We start from the raw sequence: 27,563 nt of genomic DNA, 5'->3' as shown, positions 1-27,563 counted from the left end.
CCATGGCTCAAGCTTCAGCGCCTCCAGTCGACAACATCGTCCCAGAGACTCCAGATCAACAGGAGTCAGAAGACACCGAGGTGCAGCTGGTCATCGACTCTCAAGCCGAAGACCCCGATTCCGAAGAAGATCTGCAGACCGATGACAAAGCAGACGATGACGACAGCATTCCGGCAGGTCAATGGGTTGTAAGTACAGACGTCGACCCTACTGACCGCACTCACTCTTCCATGTCGGACAAGGCTATGGTAACACCTTCACCCTCGGGCCTAGGTGGACGCCATTCTCACACTTCTGTCGCCCCGCCTTCTGGCCCGGCAAAGAAGACGAAACGAAAGCCTTCAGGTGACTCGGGATCGAGTCAACCTTCCCACCACTTCGACCACGTTCCGGACCCGAAACAACTCCCACCGAAGAAGGTGTCGGAACCTAGCCACCCGGAACCGAAAAAATCTTCGGAACCCAAGCCCCTACCGAAAAAACACTCGGAACCGAAGCAGCCGGAACCGAGACACATTTCGGACCCGAAGCAACCGGAACCAAGGAAACATCCGAATCCAAAACAACCGGGGCCGAAAAAACATCCGGAACCTATACAACCGGTACCGAAGAAATATTCGGAACCTAAACCTTCCGCACCGAAAAAAGATTCCGGTTTCCAACCAAAGAAAGGTTCCGATCAAAAGCAAAAGGAGCTAAAAACACCTCCAAAAGCTACATCAGACAAACGCTCGGACCCGAAAAAGTCCGTTCCCAAAAAGGACACTGCTGGTGAAGAACTTTTTAAGCCGAACCCATTGCAATAGACTCGTCTACAAAACCCCAAAACAGGTCAAATAATACTGCAGCCTATGAAGAGGAAACTGGCCCCTCCAGCTCCAGTTCCTCAGAAGAAAAATGCCCAAACTTCTCCCATAAGGGACATCTCACCACCTCCATTCGTGCCTGACCCTGATATTTTTCCTATAAATTCCCCATTACCCCAAACACTCCACCTTTAGATGATGATGACAATTTTGGGGATGGAGATAATGAACCATTCGAAGACCCCAGGGACCCTAGTTCACCATCACAGGACCCCTGGGAAGACTATGAAGCACCAGGTGCACCTGATGTGCCTCAGGTGGACATTTATCCCTCTAGACCACCCCCTCCAGACGACACCATAGGATTTTCACAGCTATTACACAGGGCTGCTCAGTTTCATGGGGTAGATATGCACACTGACCCCGTAGATGATAACTTCCTTATGGACACAATCACATCTTCGCAAAAGTCCACAATAACACTACCTATGCTCAAGGGGGTCATCAAGCATGCCCCAGAGGTCTTTAATAACCCTGTAAGAGCCAGAGTTATCAATCCTAGGATTGAGAAAAAATATAAGCCTGCCCCTTCTGACCCAGCTTATATTAAAGGCCAGCTCCCACTAGACTCATTAGTTGTTTCTAATGCTCGAAAAAGAGCCAACTCACAAACCTCAGGGGATGCCCCATCCCCTGATAAAGAGTCTAAATTATTGGATGCCTCAGGTAAGCGGATGGCATACCAAGCGGCTAATGTTTGGAGGATTGCCAATACACAGGCATTACTGTCAAGGTATGATGGGGCTCATTATGAGGAGCTGGAGACCCTATTAGAACATCTCCCTGATAAGTATAAAACCAGGGCTAATGACCTAATCCAAAAAGGTAAAATTATCACAAACACATCCATTTGCTGTGCTCTAGATGTTGCAGACACAGCCTCTAGGGCAATAAATACTGGTCTGCTCTTACGTAGACATGCATGGCTGCGTATCTCCATATTTAAACCAGAGGTGCAAAACACTATTTTAAATCAGCCTTTCGATCAACAGCATTTCTTTGGCCCCAGTGTCGATACATCTTTAGAAAAGATGAAGAAAGACACTGATACCGCCAAGTCAATGGGGGCCTTGCAAACCCAAACTGCGAGTGGGTCTTTTCGTCGCTCCTCTTACAGAGGCGCGGTCAAGAATTTCCACACTGACAACGCCTCCTCTTCTTTCAAAACTCCCACCCAGTCCTCACCCAGCAGAGGATATTACAGAGGAGTGTATTGAGGCAATAATACCAAAGGTATAGGTAGAGGCACCAACACTCGTACTCCCTCCACTTCCAAACAGTGACTTCCCTCCACTCCCCCCAGACCATTCCACTCCGGTCGGGGGAGATTATCACAGTTCCTACCTGTCTGGAACTCCATTACAACAGACAGGTGGGTAAAACAAATAATTCATTCAGGTTATTGTCTGGAGCTCACATCAGCTCCTCCACACATACCACCCAGACAGCGTCCCATGTCATAAGAACATCTCACACTACTAAAACAAGAGGTAGATGCTCTCCTACAAAAGCGTGCAATCACTGCATCACCAAAATACAGGGGTTTACTCACTCGATTTCCTCATACCAAAGAAGGACGGTTCTCTCAGGCCCATACTAGACCTCAGACCACTAAACCTTTACATTCATTCAGACCATTTCCATATGGTCACTCTGCAACAAGTCCTTCCTTTGTTAACACAAGGAGATTTCCTTACCAGTTTAGATCTCAAGGACGCCTACTTCCACATTCCCATTCCCCAAGCTCACAGGAAGTATCTTCGGTTCGTGGTGGACGGTCAGCATTACCAGTTCAAAGTCCTCCCATTCGGAGTCACCACAGCCCCCCGAGTTTTTACAAAATGCCTCGCAGTAGTAGCGGCGCACATAAGGAGGCAGAACATTCATGTTTTCCCTTATCTGGACGACTGGCTAATAAAAGCCAAGTCATACCACCAGTGCACAAAGCACACTTGCCAAACTATTCAGCTCTTACACAAACTCGGGTTTACCATAAACAAGACATAGTCACATCTCCAGCCGTCCCGTTGTCAGCAGTATCTAGGTGCTACAATAGACACCTCCAAAGCACTTGCAACCCCCAATCCAATCAGGATATACAGCATGCAAGCTCTTATACAAAGATTCCAACCACAACACTCATTGCCAGCTCGAGTGTTCATGCAACTCATAGGAATGATGGCCTCTTGCATTTTCGTAGTACCACATGCAAGACTTCAGATGCGCCCCTTACAGGAATGCTTAGCATGCCAATGGAACCAGGCCCAGGGTCAGTTAACAGAACTGGTGGTGGTGGACAGTCGGACACATCACTCCCTGCAGTGGTGGAACACCAAAAACCTTTCCAAAGGTCGACCGTTCCTGGACCTTCTTCCACAAGTAGTGCTAACAACAGACGCATCGCTCACTGGCTGGGGAGCCCATTTAATAGATCATACAGTACAAGACAAATGGACACCTCAACAAAAGCTACTCTACATCAACCATCTGGAGTTACTAGCCATTTTCCTAGTCCTAAAATCCTTCCAAAGTCATCTCTCGGGCAAGACTGTCTTAGTCCGGAAGGACAACATGACAGGCATGTACTATCTACAACAAGCATTGGCATAGCCAATAGGTCTCTCCTTTGGGGCCTTATAAGTGTTTAACCATGCAACAGTTAATGTTGTTGCACCAAGGATATTGTGCTGCATAACTAAATACTTATAAGGTCCCAAAAGATAGACCTATTGGCTATGCCAATGCTTGTTTTAACTTGGCATGGGGAGGAGGTTAAGTGATTTGCCCAGAATCATAGGATGTTGAGGTGACGCCGGGACTCAAACCTGCTTCCTCAATTCTAAGGCAGCTCTGGCTCTCACACCACATCCTGTTGCAAGCAACAGGCAGTCTGTGTCCAAGTGGGTGCAGAGAGGAGTGAAGTCTGACCATCAGGGGAAGCGCATACAAGTGTAAGACGCCTGCGCCAATGGAGTCATACTGTCACTCACACAATATGGACACAAACATTTTTGATGATTCAAAACCATGAGTTATACATAGGTGATCAAGAGGGTCTGTGCATATGTAACACAAGCTGATGCTTTGCAAAACATAAAGTGCCAACATCAATATTGTAAGGGACATCTCACCAGCACGTGGGCTGCACAATCCGCCCGCTCGACCCTCACTCACTCTAAGCACTGACAGAGTAACCCACTTGCATAACGCCACGGAACGGGGCAAGCGCCTGAGGCCTCTGTACTACAAAGGTGCACATGCATGTTACTGTGTCACACTGTGACAATGAAACCTAGATTTTCAAATGTGCAACAAGACCAGAAGCACCTACTTCCTGCTAGTATGTAATGCATTACATCCGCTTAATTTATGCAAGTATAAATCCCCGCGAGTGTCTTCACACGAAGCCAGATACCAAATATTAAATTGTGTGGTTTATGCAAGAGAGATGGATGTGGTTATCATAAGCTTGCATGATGGTCCAGGACGTTAGACTCTTTCTGCCGCCATAGCCGCCAGCCTTCATGCTTCAGAAGTCGGTAAATTCAGTGCCAATAAATTATGCAATAGTTGCATCTGTTGGTTACAGTGCTTAGAAATGACAGAACGACATTATGAAGTGCTGTATTAAACAAGCGCGCGAAAGACCGTGAAAGCGATCACGATCGCGGGGACGCGCCCTGTGGTCAGGGAGGGGTGGAGCGAGGCGAGCTGCATTGGAGAGGCGGAGCGAGGCGCGCGCGCGCTTGTGCGCGTAATCGCAAGCTGGTGGCCAAGCCTTTGGTAGCACTTTTAAAACCCGCTTACAAAATGTCTCGCAGCGCACGCGCTGACTCAGCGAGACCTAAAAACAGAGGGGGATGCACTCCTTACAGCTCTCACAGCTAGCGCAAAGCATATGGAGATGGGCCATTCCTCAAAATATTTTTCTCCTAGCAGAACATCTACCAGGAGTTCACAATCATCTTGCGGATCTGTTAAGTTGTCAGAGACAACAAATCCACGAGTGGGAACTGCATCCGCAAGTTCTTCAGCCTTTCTTTCAAAAGTGGGGACATCCAGACATAGACCTGTTCGCCACACACCTGAACTCAAAATGCCCAAGCTTCGCTGCCAGGTACCCACACCCATTGTCCAAAGGCAATGCGATATGGATGAATTTGTCAGGCATCTTTGCATACGCTTTTCCGCCTCTCCCACTCATTCCATTAGTCGTAAGCAAGATGCAGCAGCACTCGCTGACGCTCATCTTAATCGCACCAACTTGGGCAAGACAGCCGTGGTACACCACACTACTACAACTATCAGTGGTACCACATCAAAAACTATGCCTCTCTCCACACCTCTTAACACAGAACCATGGAGAGATCATGCATCCGGACCCCATGCAGCTGAACTTAGCCATTTGGCTCCCGAGGTCCTAAAATTTGGCTACCTAAACCTCCCACCTGATTGCATGGACGTCATCAAACAAGCTAGACGTCCCACTACTAGAGCCTGCTATGCAGCCAAATGGAAAAGATTTGTTATCTACTACAATAATAACAATATCAATCCACTAGATGTTTCCATCTAGCATATTATATGCTATTTACTACATCTTCACATATGTCATTTAGCATATACATCCATCAGGTTACATCTAGCTGCTATAGCAGCGTACCTTTAAAACAGACAACATCTGTCGATTTTCAGAGTTCCAGCCATCAAAGCCTTCATGGAAGGCCTCAAAAGAATAATTCCTCCCAGGGTACCACCCTCACCAGTGTGGAATTTAAACATTGTTCTCACTAGACTTATGGGTCCTCCGTTCGAACACCTACACAAATGTAAGCTACAATTTCTTACATGGAAAGTCGCTTTTCTAGTGGCTATCACATCACTCAGGAGAGTAAGTGAGCTCCAGGCACTAACAATTGCAGAACCATTCTTACAAATACATCAAAATAGAGTGGTTCTAAGAACTAATCCAAAATTTCTACCAAAGGTCATTTCACCTTTCCACCTCAATCAATCTGTTGAGTTGCCAGTATTCTTCTCACAACCTACAACAGTGGCTGAAAGAGCTCTTCATACACTAGACCTTAGAAGAGCTCTTCTTTACTATATTGATAGGACTAAGTCCTTCCGTAAAACAAAACAACTTTTCGTGTCTGTCTCTCCACCACACAAAGGCAATCTCATTTCAAAAACAGGTATTGCAAGGTGGATTGTAAAATGCATACAGATTTGCTACCACTAAGCAAAACATACTTTATCCATTCCCACTAGGGCTCATTCCACCCCTAAAATAGGGGCATCCATGGCATTTTTAGGAAACATTCCACTAGATGATATTTGCAAAGCAGCTACATGGTCTACACCGCACACATTCACAAAACATTATTGTGTAGATGTGCAAGCAAAACAACAAGCTACTGTGGGCCAGGCTGTACTCAAACACTATTTCAAACAACTGCAACAGATACTGGTGGTCGCCGCTAAGGGAGAGAACTGCTATGCAATCTATGCATAGTGTGTGATCTGCAGCTCATATGCCTCGAACTGAATATGCTAGTTACCAGTATGCATCTGTTCTTGGCATGTAGAGCTGCAGAGTCGCACACGCCCACCCACCTCTCCGGCTACCTTTATCTGTTCCAGTATTATCTTACACCATTCATGGACATCTTTTCTGTTCACACATAACTCCATCATTTTCCTTCATGGCGAAAAACAATCTGAAGATGGAGTCGATGCCCATGCGCACTATAGTCCATAGGAGGAGTCACCTATTTTGTGACTACAAAGACTTCTTCCAGGACAACAACAAAGTGTAATCATCCGGGCCCACCTCCAGATGGGGACCTATGCATAGTGTGTGACTCTGCAGCTCTACATGCCAAGAACAGATGAATACTGGTAAGTAGCATATTCCTTATTTTCCCTCCAGAACATGCTTGCAGCGGAGGTCAATTAAAATATAGCTCACATCATTAAGTGAAAAAATTTCAGTGATTAAAAATGTGTTGTGATTATTTTCGATTTCAGAGAACATGATGAAACCGAGGCTCATAAATGTTACAAACCTTGGAGTTACATCCCTACAGGGGTCCTGCCCATCTTCTGGCGTGTAGTGTACTGGACCTCACAATTTTTGACCTGGTAAGTGTCTACGATTTCCCTCCAGGTATCCTTTGACAATATTGTAGAGTCAAGAATTGTAACTTGTGAAAGCCAAAGCTTCACAAAAAAACCTATGCCTTTACTGGGGTAGGATTCCAGTTTCCAAGTTTTGATTTCAAGTTTGTAGGATCTGTACATTGTTAGTAAAATAAAATGTGAAGGCCTGTATTTTTTAAACAATGCTGAACTCCTATTTTCGCAGAGGTATTTAGTGTCAAAAAGAAAAAAATTGGATTGTGCTGAGCAGAATTCGGCCAGCTGCGGAATCTGGATTAGAATTTTGGTCTCCTTGCTCTGTCCCAGTCTGTAATCTCATAGTGATCTCTTCCTTGAACTCTGTTACTATTAAGTAGGCCCATACTATGTGGAAGCAGCCCACGCATCCTCCATCACAATTAGGGTATACTTTAGACCCCTCTGCATTTTCTACCTAGCAAATGTGTAAACCTACAGAAAGAGGCTGTGTCACATGTTAAATAATATTATTGTTATTGATGTATTGGATAGACTATTGCTGAATCAAAACAGCAGATTTTTGGAATTATCCTATATTAAACATATTACACAAATGCTTTGGTTAACTGTATAATTGAACCCCTATAAAAGTATATAAAAACAACCATAATCTGAAAGTAGAAAGTCATAAACTTGCTAAATAAAACTATGACAAGAGTACCTCAACTTGGCCAGTCCATCTTTTGCAACATTAAATCACAGTATATGTGGTTACACTTTTTATTTCTCTTTGGTGTTTTTTGATTACATGAATCGAGAATATGAAGATTTACAGGAAGTCGTATGGTTATTTATTTACTTTAAAATAAGTAAATTCTTTTAGATGGCCACAACTTTCAGTGCTGTTCCATGATTAATTGTACATAATTCTTTCTTTACTAGTCAATGTACAAATGATTTAGAACTGACATGAATGTGTGGATCATAAATCAGGAATTGGGGCCCAAATGGGGAAGCAACAGTGAATACATATCAGTTGCGCACATTTTAGCTGTACCTACAGTGTTACCTGTTGAGGAATTTTGGATGACCTTCGTTTTCACTCAACTTGTTCATAGTCTCAAATATATGGGTTGAGAAAAGTTTTTGAATTACAAACATGAAAGCCCATTGTTTTTGGAGATCAGTCACCGAAAAATTCAAGTGGAATCCAGGGAATCTGTATTTAACTGAGTTATTTTGGTCTTGTGCATCAAGACACATTTTCTGCAAACAATACTCTTGTAGTTGCAGTTTCAGTCCACTATAGATGAGCATACACCAATACAATTTCCACTGAAGAATTTTAGAATTAAACATGGGTTTTCTGTTTAAACTCAAAGGGGCAAAAATGAACCTAAAAGAAACCATAGTCGGGATAGTGCCTGTGGGCTCAATGGTGGCTTGCTGAACATGGACACCATCTCCATCATGACACTGGGAGCTACAGCCTTACATTTCTCTTATTAGCTTTTATCTCTTAGGTGGAGGTTGAATGAATTTTTAGGCATGAACAGAAACAGGATGTCAGATTGTACATCTTTTGGCACTAGACAACAAACACAGGGGCTCATAAAAGGAAGAGCCTGCTGCTCAAAACATGCTCTATGAACTGTATAGTCTGAACCAATTGGTGGCTCAAATCTTGAAACTGTTGCATCATGGGGACTAGCTATTATCTGTAGACCTTCAAGATACTCAATGTTTTATCCCCTGTAAATAGCTTTGGTAGTATCTTTAGTTTGTTATTGGAAACTAGCATTATAAATACAGATGTCGTCTTTTTACCATCACCTTAACTCTGAGGGCCAGATGTACGACCCACCAATTTGCGAGTCGCAAATTGTGTCGCATTTGCGAATCGCAATTTGCCACTCGCAAATTGTGATGCACAACAGTGTCTGAGATACTGTTTGAAAATCCCAATGGGTTGCAAATTGCACGCCTTATGCATATTAATGAGGCTGTCGCAATATGCGACCCTATTAGGAATGGCTGGCAATCCCAGGTATGGTGGCATCCCGTTTTCCTTATAGGAAAACGGGATGCATTAAAAAAATTTAATTGAAACTTTTCAGTTTCATTTTTTAAGGCCAGGCCGTGGTCCCTGGGACCACTGCCTGCCCTTAACAAATATTTTTAGAGCCACTCACAAAGGGTAAGGGGTTCCCTGGGGACCCCTTTCCGTTTGCGAGCGGGCTCACCACCCTTCTGTGAAGGGTGGTAAACTGCAACTGTTTTGCGACCGTAATTGTGGTTGCAAAACAGTCATACATAGCTTCAGGAGTCGCTATTAGGAAGTGACGACCTTGGAATGCCCCTTCCTAATAGCGAGTCGCTAATCCTATTTTGCGAGTCGCAAACAGATTTGCGACTCGCAAAATCGGATTAGTACATGGGCCATACGTTTTCTGCAGTGGCAAACGGTTCTAAAACCCATTTGTGCCCGCAAAAAACGTTACTACGTCTGGCTCTAATGGTTTATACAAAAATACTGTCTTTGCAATGGCATCCCGACTTTACCTATGATCTGTTCACCTTTACTTCAATGAATAGTTGCTTACTGTAAAGGATCGGGTCAAGAGCTTTCACTTAATACTTTTCACAACATATGATTTCTCCGTCAATGCCAAAAGGGCTCCAACTTGTCTGAGGTTCAGTTCATTAGGCCATATTTCACAGTGTGAAACCTTTAAAGAAAATAAATTCCCACTTTTTTCTTAAGTCAGACATCAGCTTGTGGGTTTCAGATGCTATTTAGCTATATGACCTCTTTCATAAAATGAAAGCAAGGCAGCTTCCTCTGGCTGATCACGGAGATGTGTGCCTTTTAATAGTGGTTTCATAAGAAAAATCTGCTCACACTCAGACCTTCCAGCCACAAATCTTTCAGACAACAATGAATTGACGCAGTATTCTTGGGGCACTCACAAACAGGACCTGAACTTCCATGTTCTATGATTGGCATCGGAAATGTTATGCCATCTGGAGTTGAAAGTCATCTTCTTGGGACTAACAAAGAAAAAATTATCACAGATTTCATAGCCAACACAGCAGCTATGTTCTTTGGAAAAAAATGAACAGGCTGAATTATCATATCCTTTGTCAGCTTTTCTACTGGGGGACTTGGTGATTTATCTGTAACAGAGGTAAAGTGTCAGACCCTCCAGATTGCATCCCACTAGTTAGCTGTGAAAACACCTTGAGGGATGCACTAGTTCAGGCCTAGTTGGAAGGGTTCCACAATGCCAATTTCTTTGAGCTGAAGAAATCTTCAAAACAACCTCCCCAAATCAAGACATGATTATTATAGCTTAATTTTGATACAGAGAGGTTTGGTATTCAGACCTCCTTGTGAACAAAAATATACAGAACCAGACAGATTGATAGAAATGGAAAGTCATGATCCTACAGCCATGCCTTCTATAGCTGGACTTGATAGTCTTCTATGTGAAAACAAGCACACTTGGGTTTGCCGGATTTCAGCATTGCTGTTACAAGCACAGTCAAAATAAACTCATTAGATGTCAGTACAAGAACAATTATCTTTGTTATTCCCATTTGGTTCTTAATTGAGACCTTGACCTTTCTTGTTAGATGATAACTTTTATATCTCAGCTATCTGATTCAGTAATCGTTGCTTTTTCCTGCAAACATTCTCTCTCAACTATTGCAGCATATCTTCGAGAGGAAGACAATTACACTCTTAAACTGGAGCATTTAAGAGGTGCTTTAGTGACCTGCATTGTACTGCAAGCCGTGGTGTAGTGATTTATGACTGGATAGACAGCAAGTATAATATTCTCAGTCCAAGGTTGCTATTGATATTCATTGCCATTATTGGTTTGGATGATGGCCCTGGTAATGCTTTTTGATTTTTGTTTTTGAAACTTGAGTTTCTTGTGTTGTGTCCAGTTTCTATTCAGCTTGGTTATTTCTTGACTTGTATCCATGAAGTCTAAGAAGCCTGTCATGGCAGTTTACATTTCTTATCTATGAAATACAAGGCGTACAAATCTCCCACTGTAATTAAATCCTTGCTAGTTAATATCCCCTGTGTTATCAGATGACTGTGATATTCCCATTATTTATAGTAGAGTTCTTGCTCTGAAGCAATCACTGTACGGTATGTTGTGTTTTATATGGGCTTTCATACTTTTCTCACCAATGCATTCCCTAGAAATATACTCTTTTACTTTGGTGTATATTTTGCTCTGTTCTTCTTTTATATCTCCAACTTTCACCAGAGTATCATAACCTGCACAGACTCAGGTCTTTGATAGGTGGGAACCACCCATCGCACCCTATGAAATTCAAAAACACCACAAATCCAACAGACATGCCACCTGGTACAGAGACCAACTGTGGGAATCCAAAAGTTAATGCAAGCAGCTGGAAAGGAAATGGGGGTTCAACTACAAAGCCAGATCTAACTACAAGGCAGCACTTGGGCACTACTACCATCTCCTGATAAACACAAGAGCCCTTACTGAAAGGATCGAGGCAGCCCCAACAACGCCAAAGATATCTTCGCCATCATCAAGGAGTTCACCACCCCACAGACCACAGCCAACTTATTCACTCCCTCCCAGGATCTCTTCAACAACTTCTTCAATTTCTATAACCCCAAAATCGAAAAGATCTACAAAAACTTTGAAAAATCATCAAACCCCGAGATTGGCCCCATACTAACTCCTACCAACCACGCAAGAAACCTAGGAATCCTCGTAGACCACAAACTCAACATGGCAGCCCAGGTAAATGCAGTCAGTGCCTCCTGCTTTCACATGCTCAGAAAAATATTCAAATGGATTCCCAGAAACACCTGATGCACTGTCACTCAAGCCTCATCACATGCAGACCATGGCAACATACTTTATCCCGGAATTTCTGAACACCTCCACCGACTTCAGACATTGAGAACTCTGCATCTAGACTCCTCCTCAACCTCCCGCGTCACACCCACATCACCCCAGATCTCAGGGAGCTTCACTGTCTACCAAAACACCAATGCTGTCAATTCAAACTCCTCAGATGCATACAGGGTTCTGCACAACATACATTGGACCTCTTTATCTGAACAGCTGCCTACACTTTGGACCTCTTTATCTGAACAGCTGCCTACACTTTCACCAACTCAAAAGACACCTGCACTGTGCCTCGCTCTCCCTCGCGCACACACCCTATATCCGCAAAAGCATACATCAATGAACAATCACTCCATCCCCCCACAGACTCACCTACACTCTTGCTACATCTTTTGGATACCCTATTAAGTGGTAAGTGGCGCTCTATAAATCCATATAACATACCATCATTGTGGAGTGCCCAACAAAAAGAAAACCTGGGGACATGGCTGGTGGTTGGGCGAGTATGGCGTCCTACTGATGTGCCCCACGTTTGGGCTTACACAAAGGAGATTACAGCGACATTGGCAGCCCTCAACTAGATGCTGCAGATGAGCTTGGAAGATCTAAAATGAAGGCTGTTAGGGAGCACAGCGGAGGCTGCATTTGCGGCTGGGAGCTCCTGCTGGTTAAGCACATCTGTGCACTGCCAACTTGGGCCTCCGCGCTCTTCGAAAAAGCGAGAGTGAGGTCCGCCCTCGAGTGTGGTTGGTCCCCTTAGGGAAGAGGAGTCGGCGAGGGTGCACATAGGTGATTTGCTGGGGGGCCTGAAACACCTTCAAACGGTCTTACTATTACTTAGATGGGCAGTTGTGTGAACCAGAGAGAGGGTCCCTACCGGCTCCTTTTTTAGAGCATTAGTAGTAGGAGTACTCCTACTCAGTTGTGCTTTTGAAGTTGGGGTGACTTCAGAGAAGGGTCCTTTAAGTGCATAAGGGTCATTTCTTTCCAGCCTTGGCTTCAGACTATCAGTAGCATGTAATCAGCCTTTTGTGTGGAGACAGGGTACTGCCTATCCAGGTGTCCTCTCTCTCCCTTCCTGCCCAGGAATCCATCAGAACGCAGATGAGTTCTCGGACGCAACTTACCTTCCTGTGTTTGTGGCTGTCTAAGGGAATGTACAACGTGTAGCTGTGACTCACCCAAGATGTGTTTTGAAGACAGGCTGCAGGCACACAGAAAGAGCAGAGAAATGTCCACTTTCTAAAAGTGGCATTTCTAAAATAGTAATGTTAAATTTAACTTTACTAGTAAAGGGGATTTAGCATTACCATTCCAAAGATATAAAACATGACACAGCTACTCATTTCTAATCGGGAATTACTACTTAAAAGTCTATTAATGAGTTTCAAATGTTAACCCATGAGAGGACTAGACCTCACAGTAGTGGACATGTAAAACTTAAAAGTGCATACCCTACCTTATACTTCACCCTGCCCTATAGGCTACCTAGGGCCTACATTAGGGTGGCTTATGTGTAATAAAAGGGGAGTTTAAGGTTTGGCAAAGGGTTTTAAATGCTAAGTTGAAGTGGCAATAGAACTGCCCACACAGGTCTTCAGTGGCAGGCTTGAGACCTATTTAAAGGGCTACTTGTGTGGGCGGCACAATCAGTGCTGCAAGCCCACTAGTAGCATTTAATTTACAGGCCCTGGGAATACGATATGCACTTTACAAGAGCCTTACAAGTAAATGAAATATGTCAGTTGGTTACACACTAATGTTATCATATTTAGAGGAGAAGCACATGCACTTTAGCACAGGTCAGCAGTAGTAAAGTACTCAGAGTCCTAAGGCCAACATAAAGAATCATCAAAAAGAGGACGTAAGCATGCAAAAAGTTTGATGAAAGCCCACTCTAAGTCTGACAGGTCTAACAAGATTCCTGATGGCAAGAAATCGATTTTCTTTTCCCATGTTAATAGATCATATTTGAGCTGATGTGCTATACTTCAAACATACTAGAAGATAGCTGCTTAATCACCCACAGCACCACAGCAATATCAGAACATGTTATAGTTAGCTTGGCAGATAAGAGATAAATGACTCCAGACTGGAAATTTGCTAAGTCACTTCTTAAAAGTATACCCACAAAACGAGAGCTCAGCACGGCGATAACCTAAAATTTTGAGATGAATGATTCTTATGAGATATTCCCAAACAGATTGAGGGATGCTTTCAGGGTGGTTATTATAGGACCGTGTATCGCTGAGAGGATGCAGCTGTGTCACACTAAATAGAGCTTCCTTAGAGGCTGATCCTAAGGCAGCTTTGGAACACCATAGACATACGACTTCTGTAAAATATCTGCAATATGCTATCTCTGTAAAGGGGAAGATTGATTTTCTGGCCATCAAAAAATCTGAGCTTACTGCAGCATTCTATGAGTGAGCCAATAGGACGGGTTCATTTCTTGCTTGACGGCCAAGGAATCAACCAACACATGCCTAGCCACCAACTACAAATGTCGCACAATGCAAATACTTGTTAATGTGGAGAAGTAGGGAGAGATCTCTCTATATATAGGCCCACGCCAGGGATCCCTGCTGCCCCTTTTTCAATTTACGCTTGCTGTTGAACTGCTTGAGGCAATAGGCTGTGTCCTGCAGATGCTGTTATGCTTAGCCGCCAGCTACAAACGTTCCATGACGCAAATACTTGTTAATGGGGAGAAATAGGGTGAGATCCCTCTGTATATGGGCGCACACCAGGGATGCCCGCTGTCCCTCTTTCAATTGACGCTTGCTGGTGTACCGCTTGTGACAATAATTCGACCAAAGGCAAACGTTATGGTCATGCCCTTTGGAGGGGAGCAACGTAAAAATCACCTATTTGCGGATGATATAATTCTTACTGTGACTGACCCTGTATGTTACATCTCTAAAATCATGAAAATCCTGGAGACCTACAACAGAGTCTTGGGTTTCAAAGTAAATTATGATATCTGAGATATTTGGAACAGGGCTAGAAACCAGAACCTAACAGACTCTCTCGACTGTGTCCACTCTTCGATGGGCAGCCAGCAAAGAACTAAAATACCTAGGCATATATAGGACTCCGCAATATAGACTGTTATATGTCTCAAACTATCCAGACTACTTAGCCCTATTAAAAATGATCTATTAAAATGGATTAATCTTTATGTATCCTGGCTGGGCAGGGTGGCAGTGATTAAATAGAATGTTCTCCCTAGGCTATTTTATCTGTACCATGCCTTTCCTGTCAAATTTCCTGAGAAAGACATACAAATTTAGCAACAGGCCATAGAACAATTCATATGATCAGGAAGACAGGCACGAATGTCGAGAAAAGTACTAAGGGCATCTCAGCAATACGGAGTGTTGGGTCTCCTGGATTTTGAAAAAATACTACCAGACTTCCTATTTGAGTCTTTGAGACTGATCGGCACTGGATCCATATTGATATGGCGGTATTGGGACGTGCTCCTAGGATGATACCCTTGCTCCCTAAATATGCAATACCTCTGGTCTTTTACTACTTGGACATAATCAATCCAACCGTATACATTTCCGACTCCCTAACTGGGAACCAACGTTTGGCTGAGTTTCCTCCCCCCGCCACCCCTTTAAGACAATGTTTTGCAACGTAGACTTCTCGCCGGGGATATTGAGAACAACTTTGCTAAATGGCTAGCCGCTGGGTGTAGAATGCTGTGTGTCCTTTATTACCATTTATTCAATGTTAACAAGACTACAGTCTCCATGTACATAACTGTATACTTTACTTCCAGTAGAGGCATTTGTCCCTCTTTCCCCGGAACACATTTGCTGTAACGAGACCATTAACATGAGAGCATCTCAAGGGGCCTATTTCCAATATCTTCGGTGTACTGACAGAAGTGGAGCAAAATGCAGAGTGGACTTACATAAAGAAGTGGTCCCCGACCATGGAGATTTCTATAACCACCTCACAATGGGAAAAATTGTGGTCTGATTCCCACATTAAGAGTGTACATCACAGAGAACTGATGTACAAGATAATGATGCATTGGCACCTGACACCAGCTCGTACAGAGGGCATTTGTTGTAGGGAATGTGGGCAAGAAGGAGATGCATTACATGTCTGGTGGTTGTGCACGAAACGAATGATCTTTTGGAAAGAGATCCTGGTCATGTTTGTGGGGTAATTGGATATTCACTGATACCAAATCTAGCAATGCTCATTCTTGGCATTCGCCTGCCGTAGCTTGCTCACATGACAAAAGGGGACTTGAGAATCATAATGAATATGCTCCTGGCTGCAAGCAACTGTTGGTATTGAAGTGGAAGTCCTCATTTCTCCTAACAATGCAGGAAGGATTTGGACGCTGCTGGCCATGGAGAAGGTGACATGGTCACTTGTTGAAATGGGCCACTTATTTGACAGTAGTGACATCCACTAGTGGACTGTTTGTTGGCCAAGAGCCTGGCTTATGGTTGTCCCAGATACCCGAGTTTCCAGGAATGGTTACATGAGGCATAGGATATCCTTGCTGTAACTCACCATTCAACCCACATACGAGGACGATTTGTTGTAACACTAATGAAAGTATGCTTGAATTGCTCACGTTTGATTGTTTGAGTTCCTCTTTCAAGATTCTTATGACTTGTTTAGGTGAGTTGATGACCTATTACATTGACTGTGGAAGTGTTATTACTCCTGCTTGTAAGCTTGGAACATAAAATCAATAAAATTTCAGATAAAAAAAAAAGCAATGCAGAGATGTTATCACGAAAATACATTTTAAATTGCTATAACTATAAAATATATATTGTTTATCAATATTAGTTAAAGAGTAAACAGGCCTCAAAATTTAAGGAGTAAAAAAAATGCTAAAAAGGTGTTGGTGTTTATGGTAGACCATGTTTTGGGGGCCACAGGGCTGACAGGTGCTAATGGGTCCCCAATCATGGTGGTTGAAGTTGGCTGCCACTGGTATTTTGGGTTCCATCTCCATCCTACTAAGGCTATGCAAACTGGGCCAAGAACAACCCTTTCCGAACTTTACTCTCAGTGCAGTGAGGGTGAAAAGTCACAGGCTTTTCAGGGAGGCAGTGTGGGGGCAAGATATCAGAACTCGACAATCAACCAACATATTAGCCTGGCTTTTTACATGCATTTTTAAAAAATATTTATTGATGCAGATAGGTTTTATTGGCGAATTTGAATGGGATCATGTAAATACCAAGGATCAATTTGCCCCACTACGTTGTTCTGAAACTATTGGATTTATTAAGAATGTATTTTATTGTCAATTTTATTTGTATAATTTATGGTTGGAATTAACCGAAATAAAGATTTGAAATGAAATAAATTATTGCCCAGCCCAGGGCTTCTCTTCCGGAAAAAAGTATCTTTTAATTCCCACATAAATACTGTATTGTACAGTTCAAGTGTATGACAACCAGTGTTGCAGAATGCTGTGCTCTTTCAATGAGGCACCTTTACCCTTTTCATTTCCTGTAATAGCCCCCCCTGCAGATTACTGTTCACACTATTACCGTCGCCACCCTTTGATAGCATTAGCTCCAGGGACTATTCTCTAAAATGTTCTCAATGGTTTTAATGAGCAACCCATTTCAATAGTTTATCGTTCCTTAGTTTTAATTTAACAGTCTCCGTGGAGGTGGCAGACTGGCCTTCACCTTTGTGTCTCTTATCCCTGGGAGCTGGCTGAGTCCTTCGTTTTACCTGCACGTCACACTTTCGTCAGCCATAGGAGGGAAATGGATGCAGTTGCACCTTCCTCGTTCACAGTTTGGACTTCACACTGGTTTTCCATACTGCATGTCCAGAAGGTTTTGGAGAGGCGAGTCTACATGTCCTCATTTATCTCCACAGTGCCTTTTTTGCCTCCTCCAAGCCAAATAGTCTCACAGCAATTATTTCAGGCACTGGTAACCCCATAGCACATCGGGCTTTCCGCTCTCTGGTGATGCCATTCCTTTGCTCCTTGAGTGTGGTGGCAACACTTGATGATCACTTCAGTTACCGGGTGACCTGTTTTAGACCCATCCTAGCAATTTAGTCCACAGACTGTGCAGGTAGGCTGTAGAGACCTTCCATGAGGGGTGTTTGTTCTAAAACACTCTCTTTGGGTCGTCCGCTTGCTCTGACATTCCATTTGCTAGGACAAGGCACCCGCCATCATTCTCCCAGCAGGCAGTCCGACTTTTAGACACTTCATGCAGGCCTTCAGTTTCTCTGGCAGAACATGTTGACTTCAGGTGATGTCCCTTCAGCCGTAGGGGTGACTCGTGCCAGACACACCTCAGCCCTGTTTAACTAGAGGCACTTTGAGTACTCTGCGGAGTTCCCACTTCCTTGGTCAAGAAAAGCTTCAACTGGAACGAAGTTAGGTGGTTTGGATTGCAACTTTATATACATTTTCTTGTCGGGAGATGTAGCGCCACTGTTCCCAAATGTACAAACCAGTTTGGGGTAGTTCTGTTTTGAGTGTCCTTCTAAGGCTGCTCTCCAGACCAGTCTGTAGGAAAGTGTCCTTTTTGACGTGGTCACTCCCCACTTTTTGACTGGTATTCAATGTGATTTCAACTGGAGGTGCTCTGGGTTCCTGCTAACTTGGTCCGCAGTGCTACATCTCTTTCCCAAAACTGTGCAATTGTTTTCACCAATTAGTGATACCTTTAGTACCATCTGAAGTGCCTAGTAAATGGTACCCCTGGTACCTGAGATACTAAAGAGGGTCCCCATGGGTGGCAGCATGAATTGTGCCACCCTAAGGGACCCCTCACCAAGTTCATGTAAACTGCCACTGCAGGCTGCGTGTCTTGGTGCAGACAAAAGTGAACACATGACATGGCGCACAGCCTCTGTGCCATGCCTGCCGACACTGCATGCCGCATAGGTAAGTTGCCCCTACAGCAGACCTTACAGTCTTAAGGCAGGGTGCAGTATACTACATGTGCTGGCCTAACTGCAGATATGCCCCCGTACTGGTCAGTTTCATTACTGCCAGTACGAGTGATCAGGAAAGCCATTTTAAAAGCAAGTGCTGGACACAGGTGAAAACAAATTCCCCAGCTAAATTATGGCTTCACTGATAATAGGGAAGTTTGGTATCAGAAATCTCATATTCATTAACCCACACTGATGCTAGTGCCTGGTTTAGTAACACATGCACCCCGGAAACCCGACCAGCCACTGGTGTGCTGGCTTACTGGTTCTAGCAACGTTGCCATCAGAGACAAGTTGCTGACCCCCAAGGGTGAGGGCCTTCGTTCTCCGGGGGCCATAAACCAAATCTGCTTGAGCATGGGGTGCTTTGCAGCCCCACCCACAGGATGACCTGCAGATTAGCATTCCGGGGCCGGGGAGCTTCCAAGAGGCCTCCTGCCTCTGGTATGCAAATCTGGCTTCTCTCACAGGAGAGGAAACCAGCCCCCTTTGTCCAGAGCCTTTTGGCACCTACCTGTACAGGTGGGAAAATTAGCTGTGCAAGGCAGGCGTGTCCACCCTCAGGCGAGCACCACCCCGGAACTGGATGCAACTTTTCAGAAGTGACCACATTGGTGATGGCAAGTTAAGGATCTCTGGGACAGGGTTGTACCTACTTCCCCCAGGAAATGGTTCTATGGGGGGGAGGGGTAGTGACCCCCGGGGTCAGTTGCCCATTGGGTACTACCCTGTACTCCCCCAACGCCTCTAAATTCAGTATTAAGTGGAGCCCTGGCACCTGGAAATCAGATCCTTCCAGCCAAAAGAAGGATAGAATATCCGGGAAAAGCAAGAACTGTGGAAGAAGTAACTGATTTGGCGCCAACCCTGCCGTCCTGTCTACTGATCACGATGATTGCCCCAAAGTCCACTCATCCTGCTAGCTGCTGTGCCTCCAAAAGACTGGGAGAACTGTCAGCACTTCTGCCAAAACTCACTCAGGAACTTCTGTGAAGCCGCAGGGCTGCTTACCTGCATCCTTTAGGCACCCAAAGAGGACTGAGAGGACTCCAGACTGCCAAAACCCTACAGTGGAAAGGAGCACTGCACCCATGCCAACCTAGTCCGAGCTGAAGTGGACCAATGGTGCCAGCAGGGCCCCCTGCCTTACAGAGAGAAAGCCCACCTTGGGCATGCCCACTGTGGACTTCCCGACAGCGCCTGCAGCCTCTGTTTGCAGGCCCCCTCTACCACGAGTGCTCCTTGTGATGAAAATCCAATGCCTGAAGACATTTTTGCACGTGTTGCCCTTGGCCTGTGGAGAAGTGGACCAAAGGTGTCTCCACGACCCCAAGCATCGTGAGACCTGACCCCCCATCACCCGCTTGTGATTTAGGCCGGCTGGTTTCCCAGTCCAAGCCTGCAGCCTCTTTTCGACCAAACCGATCCCCATAGGATATCATTGGACACCCGACCCGTAAGTTGCTCTTAAGTGCCCGAATGTAGTACATGTTTTTCCCACATAGGATAACACTGGGCACCCAAAGCTGAAAAGCACCTCTGCACCCAGCTGCCCCGGTGCCGCCCGAGGTGACCTGCTGGTGCTGCCTTGAACCTTGCCCCGTACTCACCTCAAGTCCAGGAGATTGATCTCATAAGTTGCTGTACTGTACCTGAATGCGGTTCTTGTTTTTCCTCCCATAGGACAACATTACAGCTTCTGAAAAATGCTTTTTAAATGCAAAAGTATTTCGCTTTAAAAACGTACTTACCTGATCATGTTGATTCTGGTGCCTAAACATATATAAAGATATGTTTTATTTTCATAAATTGGTGTGGATCTCTTTATTGAGTCGTGTGCATCATTTATTGACTATTGTGTGTATTTGCAGATGTTTAACACTCCCCTCTGATGAGCTTAAGGCTGCTCGACCACACTACCCCCTAGAAGAGCACCTTGGAGTTGCTAGAGCAAGCCCCTTTCCACTCATAAGAGAACCCCTGGACTCTTTGCACATTATATCTCATTTTGATACATCATATAAAGAGCCATCTTCCTACACAGTCTTTGTGTAAAGTGATGCTTCTCACAACAGTTAGCACTTGGACTGTCTCCAATCAGGAGCACTCACAATGTGGGCACAACGAAGTGTGAGTTTTCTGTACTAGGTTGTCATCAGCCTTTCTGAAGCAATAAGCAGGTTAGACAAAGTGAGAAGCTGGATTAGACACTTGCTCTCCTTGAACAACAGAAACTGCAGTCTAACCATTCCCCCTTCGATTGACAGATGGCGGATCCCAGGAAGAACTAATCAGTAGCCCCTTGCGAAATGCAACACTCCTCACTTCACTTTGTCTGGGTCGTCACCCTCCACTCATTGGAATAAGGCTACACACTTCCACCATGGGAGTAGCTATGCTCATCCTCAATCTTGTGCCATGCTGCAATCACTGAAGCAAATTGAATCCACTGTCTTTACTACTCAGATTCACCCACAAAATCCTACTACCTCACATGCACTACATTCACAATATAAATGTAAACACATGGGACATAAATATGGGATGTCAGCACAAGGTTCTGGGTTTCACATCCTGGCTGTACTTTACACAAGGAGCATCAGTGAGCCACACTCTCATTGACACAGATTAAAAGGTCTGGTCTGATTATATTAAAGAGTCACAAAACATGGCACGCTGAACTACCTATTTAGGTGCTACATTCGGGACAGGGGTAGTAGCCCACTGTCTACTATGACAGCAGACTTGGTGTACTCCACCAAATTACAAAATGGATCCTGGATGTTGTATGGTCCGGGACAGGCCTAGGCCTCTGCATCCATGATAGAACAGCATGACACCATGGCCCCAATAGAAGTCCGTATACCAGTTTCGTATGCAAGCCTGCATTTAAGGCAGGGGTACACACCAATTCACAGTGCAGCATAGATTCTCATCACAATACTAATAGCTAGGATTTATGTATTCAATGGTTTTATGTAGGACTTTGCACCATAAAGTACAATTGTTCTTTACAATAAATTATCAGGATATCCACATTATATTATTAAGATTAAACACACTAAAACAATGGGTGAGGTGGAAGGTTCTGATAGAGGATGGCCTCTCTGGTCAATTGTGGTAAATACTGGTATTTCGATATAATGAATACATTGAAGAGTAATGGGTTCGGCATTGTTTAGGCGTGAAGTAAAGACTAGGCTTTAGAGTTAGGGTATGGTTTAAATTTAGTGTTAAGGCACAGTAGAGATTTAGGGTAAGTGTGAGAAATGTGTGGTTGATAGAAATTTGCTTACAGATTTTTGATTTGTTTAAAGGCTAATAAACTATCATTCTGCTACAGTGGATATCAATTGATAATAATAAGCACTGAATTATTCCACCCACATGTGACATCCTGGGGTCCTTTGCAAAATACAAATATATACATTTCTTTTTAAAAACAAAACGGATTTGATTGCCTGTTGAAGGCTATTTTGAACATTATTTGTTTATTTTAATTTTAAAAAGTAGCCAATTTTAATTGAGAAAAGTCACTGAAGAAAAATCAGTGTCAAGAAAATGTCTTGATGTCTGGAAGCGCAAAGGAATTGTTTATAGCAAGAAACTTTCAAATCATGGCAGTTCACTTTCCAGATATTCAAAATGCAATGGCGGGTTCACTTAGCAGTATCTTTACTGGAAATCACAAGTTCGACACGGTGTCTGCGACGCCGATAATATTTACAACAAGGTCAGCTCATGGATGCAGAAAACAGGAAAGGCCCAGACTTTGCCTGCATGTACCATCCGAGAAGGAGAATACTCATTGATCAAATGGTTAGGTATGTTTCTGAATGCATATCATCAGATACACCTGATCCCATCCATAATTATCAAACTGGCTTACTCCGGAGAAATGATGCTCTCTATAGTGCTAGATTGGCCAGGCAAATGTCGTGCTCTGACCTTCTACATCTTTCAAAGTGACCACCCAGGAAGGTTTTATGTCGACTAGATCAGTTCTAAAAGTTCAGAGGCCAGAACTTATTCCCAGCTTACCGTTCTTGAAGTTTTGCGGTATGGGATTTGAACGAATATAGTATGGAAATCTGGATCGCCCACAGGACTGTATCATCATGATAAAGGAAGCCAAACACCCATCTACCAGTGCTTCCCATGTTTTCATACGAAAAAGGTTCTAGATCTGTTGTATTGAGGAGACAGATTGATTCAACTAAGTGTGAAGAAGAGGCCAGATCAGGGTTGAATTTCTCTTCATTAAATGCGCATCTTGCTGCATCACTGATTATAGGAAACGTTCTTCACAAATCTCTTGTTCAGGGTCCTTCTTATGAAATTCTTCCTGCAAGGCATTACAAAAGGCTTTCTCACCAGTTAGAACACTGTCTCCCCCTTTGGAACTCACTGCTGTTCCTTTTAATCTAATCTTTTTAATCTAATTGCCCATACTTCATTCTAATTCCACTTTGTAGCATGCTTAATGGAAGGCTACTTTGTTAGTGGCACTGTTAGTGACATTAATGCCTTATGATCCCACAAACTATACAACGTGTTACATACAGATAAGTTAGACATGAAATTTAGAATCCTTCCACTCCAGCTTGAAAGATCGTTAAATACGTTTGATGTAATGAGGGGACTTAGGCTTATCTTGGTAAGACAAATGGCTTTTGCTGGTCTTACTATTCATAAACTGTTTGTCCACCTCAAAGCAGTCCTATTATTTTAGATAGATTGTCTGTTACATAGTACGCTTATATAAGGCAAATGCATCCTTACTGGGTAAACCCAGGGACCCTTCTTCTGTCTCTGATCAAAAATAACTGGAGCAGCTGTCATTGAGAGGACATGATTAAAACTAGTGGAGTTTGCTTCCTTAAAGGAGCAGTGTCGGTTTCCTAGCCTCTTTAGGCTGCAGCCTATCTAGCTACAATGTTCGCCTTATCCCTCACTTTTTTTTTTAAAAGGTTGTAATGAAAGTGTTTTTGCCACTTTTCTGTAGTGACTTTTCTAAATCAAAATTGGCTACTTTCCAAAACAAATATATAAATGACTTCATTGGCATGTATAGCCTACAGAAGTCTGCCAACTTTTTTCTTTTTAAAAGAACAAAATGGCTGTTTTAGAGAATAATATGCATTTTTATTTTGTAAAGTGCTCAGGGGTGGGACAATTCGTTGCTGATGATGTCATTAGACAATCCACTTAAAGAAAACTAAGATTACAGGTAAGCAACTGTTCCCTTTTAAGCGAGTCTCGGCCAAATCCTCTTTGTAAATGTTTTGCTTATTCTGACAACGATCTGTTTCATTAGTTATTCTACATTACACATTGGTTGATCTTATAAACAAATACATTCTCCTGAATTTGTTTTTAGTTTGTTTTAAATAAATTTGTGTTGAAAGTCTTACTTTATTCTTTTCTAGGATTATGCTGCCTTTCATGCAGTCCTATGCACGATCAGGAGGATTCTCTATCACAGGGAAGATTAAAACAGCATTGATTGAAAATGCTATATATTATGGCACATATCTGTTAATTTTTGGAGCACTTTTAATATATGTTGCTGTTAATCCTAACTTGCACCTGGAATGGTAAGTAGTAGTAGCTAAGTATATGCCAATTTCCACTTTGCAGAGCCACATTTAGTTGTATAATTATGGATATGTGTTTGTCTATTTTGTTTAAATGTCACTGTCTACATTTCAGTAAGTTCAAAGATTTGTTTTTAGAATTTGTTTGTTTTCAAAATAGTCTTTCAGTAGCATGTTTTCTAAACCTATCCTTTCAAAAATATGTTCTATTCACGATTTGTACATGAAAAGCAATTGTTTGTCTTCTTCGCAGTTTGTACAAATTACGATTACTTGCTGGAAGTTATCGACTCCCGAGTATCTCCTCCTTCCTACTCCCTCTTCTACTAAATTAATGTTAACCCAAGGCAATAAATAAACCATATAAAACCGTTGCATGATGTTCCCTCAGATGTCTTGACATTTTCACAATCCCTACATTGTGATTCATCAGTTTTTCTCTATTCAAACAGTCTGCTTGATTGAGTGGGGTTCATGACCAGCTAAGTTAAAGATGACTGCAATCGGGAGAGGAGTTCGCCTAACGGCTAGGGCGGTCGTCTTCGAATCTGGGGAACTGGGTTTGAGTCTCGGCAACGACGCTGAACATCTTGTGATTCTGGGCAAATCACTTAATCTCCCTGTGCCTAGCAAAAAATGAATGTGTCCTCATGTAACGCAACTGGTGCTATGTAAAGCGCTCTGATACCTGATTCGGGTCAAGTCCGCGCTATATAAAACTCTGTAAAAAGAAATCTCTTTGATCTCACTTAATGCTCACGTTGAGGGCCCCACTTAACTGTTTGCCAGTGTTGTTCCATGGTGGCTTATTTCCAATTAGGAAATTTTGAATTTAGAAGCTAGTTCACAATTTCAGATCTGCTTTTTCCCTTGGGGACTGCTCTTGGAGACGACACTGAAAAGTTTAATTCTCGGCCTTCATCCAATGAGCAAGTGCTGGTGAGACGCTGTTGGAGTGAGGTCGGTGGCTCTCATTCCTAGCTAAACCACTGGTCTGAAATCAGTAGACCCAGGAGAGATTGTGTGGTTGGAATATTGCAGATAGGTGCTGCCATCTAGTATAGTTGCACGTGAACCAGACATACACGAAAATGTTTGCTGAACTAGGAAGCAGCAGATGTGTGGAAAGTGTGGGTGAGGGGACAATGACCTCACGATCATTGGCTTTTCTTACCTACATCTGGATTCAAAGTGTACCTCGGCCTGGCTAAGGACCTTTTATTTCCATAGATATACTTTGCATTTTCAGCGGTGTACCCCTCCCCTTCTATATGGAGATATTAGACATGAGTGTTTTGGAATGTTAAAGTATGGAGATTGGTGCTTGCTCACAGGTGGATGCACAGCAAAGAGGAATTATTCATACCTCAAGGCTTAGCAGCCAAAAAAAGGGTAAGGAGATGGCCAATGAGTCTTCTAAAGACTCAGAAGTTACTAAAGGAGAGAATTTGTTGATATGCTAAGTTTCTGCCCCTCCATTAGGGTGTAAATTAAAAAATAAGTAACATCTGGATATTCATGGGAGTATTTGAGGAGAAGATGGAGAATCTGGTGGTTGGGCTACAGGAATGGAATGCACCTTAATGGAGTCAGACAGTATGGTTCAAGTGATGGAAAGTCAAAAATGTGTTGCAGAATACAGCTTTCTTCAAGGACTGTGTGGTTGGTAGCATCAGAAAGCTGGATTCCCAGATGGAAGTCATGTACAATTTTAAGACTGAATAGCCATTCACAGTTATTGGAGGTGCACCCTCAAACTGAGTGAAATTGTGAAACATCCAGAGGAGCTGGGTGAGCAATTGTTGCAGAGGGCTTCCAGACTGCCACCAAGGGTGAAAGTAAATGATTCCAAAATAGGCCAAACTGTACTAACTGTGATATGTCTGGCACAGCGCTGTACTACAAATTATTTGTGAAATTGGAAGACCTCCTTTTACTTCTGTTCCCTGGCCGCAACTTGCCAGGAAAGGACGTGAAAATAGGTCTGAAGGCTAGAGGCATTGCAGCTTCCATCAGCTTTCTAATATGTGACCCATCATGAAAAAATGCATCTTGCTCCAAGAGATTAAATTCCCAAAGCGTTTCTGGCTAGTTTGTATTGAATTCGTGGACATTATTAAAGAAGAAATAAATATTTTTCTTGGGTTTCGTGGTTTTGCAGACTGATTTGTGAGTCTGAATAGGTCACCTCTCAGCTAGATAATGCTGCGATCTTTATTTGGGTGTTAAAGATCAGAGATGCTTTTCCATAATGCATGCGCCTGGAAGGAAAATGTATTTGCTTACGTACTGTTATTGTACATGCCCTGGCTATCCAGACTAGGCCACTAGGGTCTCTGGTGTGTTTCAGAAAGTAGCATCAGTCTTTCCACCCACCAGACCTAATCATGTTGCTGGTTGATTTTCAGGGGGGTAAACCTCCTGTATAGTAGCACCCTTCCGCATTATCTGAACATTTAATAGCAAGTTCACACATTTGGTTTCCTCAATTGTTTTAATTCTATGTTGATAGGATATGTGGCTCACAGGGCACCTCCCCTCAGCATTTCCTTGGGTTGCTCGTTGGCAGCTGGTGTTTTTTAGCAAATTTTAGCAATGGTAAAATATCATCTACAAGTACTTTATAAACTACTCTTCATGGTATAGGTTTCAAAGCTGTATGTTACATAAACAATACAGTTGTTACATAAACAAATTTGTCCTGGGTTAATTTCTTTTTCTTTACCTAGGCCCCTGTTTCAACTCTGTATATACGTTCAGAGCTTCTTCTTGAGCTTGTCAACATTAGATTTCAGGCCTCTGGTGTCTCTTTTTGCTTATTGCAAAGGCTTAAATCCTGTGGGGTCATACACTGTGATACCTTCTTCCGTTTTCTTTTCTTTTTCCAGATCACTGTCTCTTAGTGCTCCGAGGCGTTATTGCCTCAAACAAAAGACAATAGTTGTGTATAGATATTGGTGTAAACAGGCAGTACATATATAATCCCTTCACCAATGTTTCGCCTCAGTCTTCCATGGGGCATGGTGCAGCCAGATTCCCCAGGTTGATTTATTCTTGGATGCACAAGTCTTGTCTGTATTCCCCCCTTACTTGTCAGCCTGTATCTGTAGTGGAGC

General features: G+C 43.3%; 1 protein-coding gene across 2 annotated transcripts in view; it reads left to right on the top strand.

The window, feature by feature from the left end:
• The window catches only part of LMBRD2 (LMBR1 domain containing 2), a 440,257-nt gene that overhangs the window by 79,506 nt on the left and 333,188 nt on the right, over window positions 1-27,563 (top strand). For both annotated transcript variants that reach the window (XM_085631040.1, XM_085631037.1), the window contains exons 4-5: window positions 6,897-7,010; window positions 24,280-24,447. In XM_085631040.1, coding sequence (XP_085487166.1) covers window positions 6,897-7,010; window positions 24,280-24,447 — 282 coding nt within the window. The remainder of the gene's footprint in view (window positions 1-6,896; window positions 7,011-24,279; window positions 24,448-27,563) is intronic.

The sequence above is a fragment of the Triturus cristatus genome, chromosome 2_1 (assembly GCF_964204655.1).
Source record: "Triturus cristatus chromosome 2_1, aTriCri1.1, whole genome shotgun sequence".
Taxonomy (NCBI): Eukaryota; Metazoa; Chordata; class Amphibia; order Caudata; family Salamandridae; genus Triturus; species Triturus cristatus.
The sequence above is the reverse complement of the archived record's forward strand: the minus strand, read 5'-3'. Positions and strand labels throughout refer to the sequence as shown.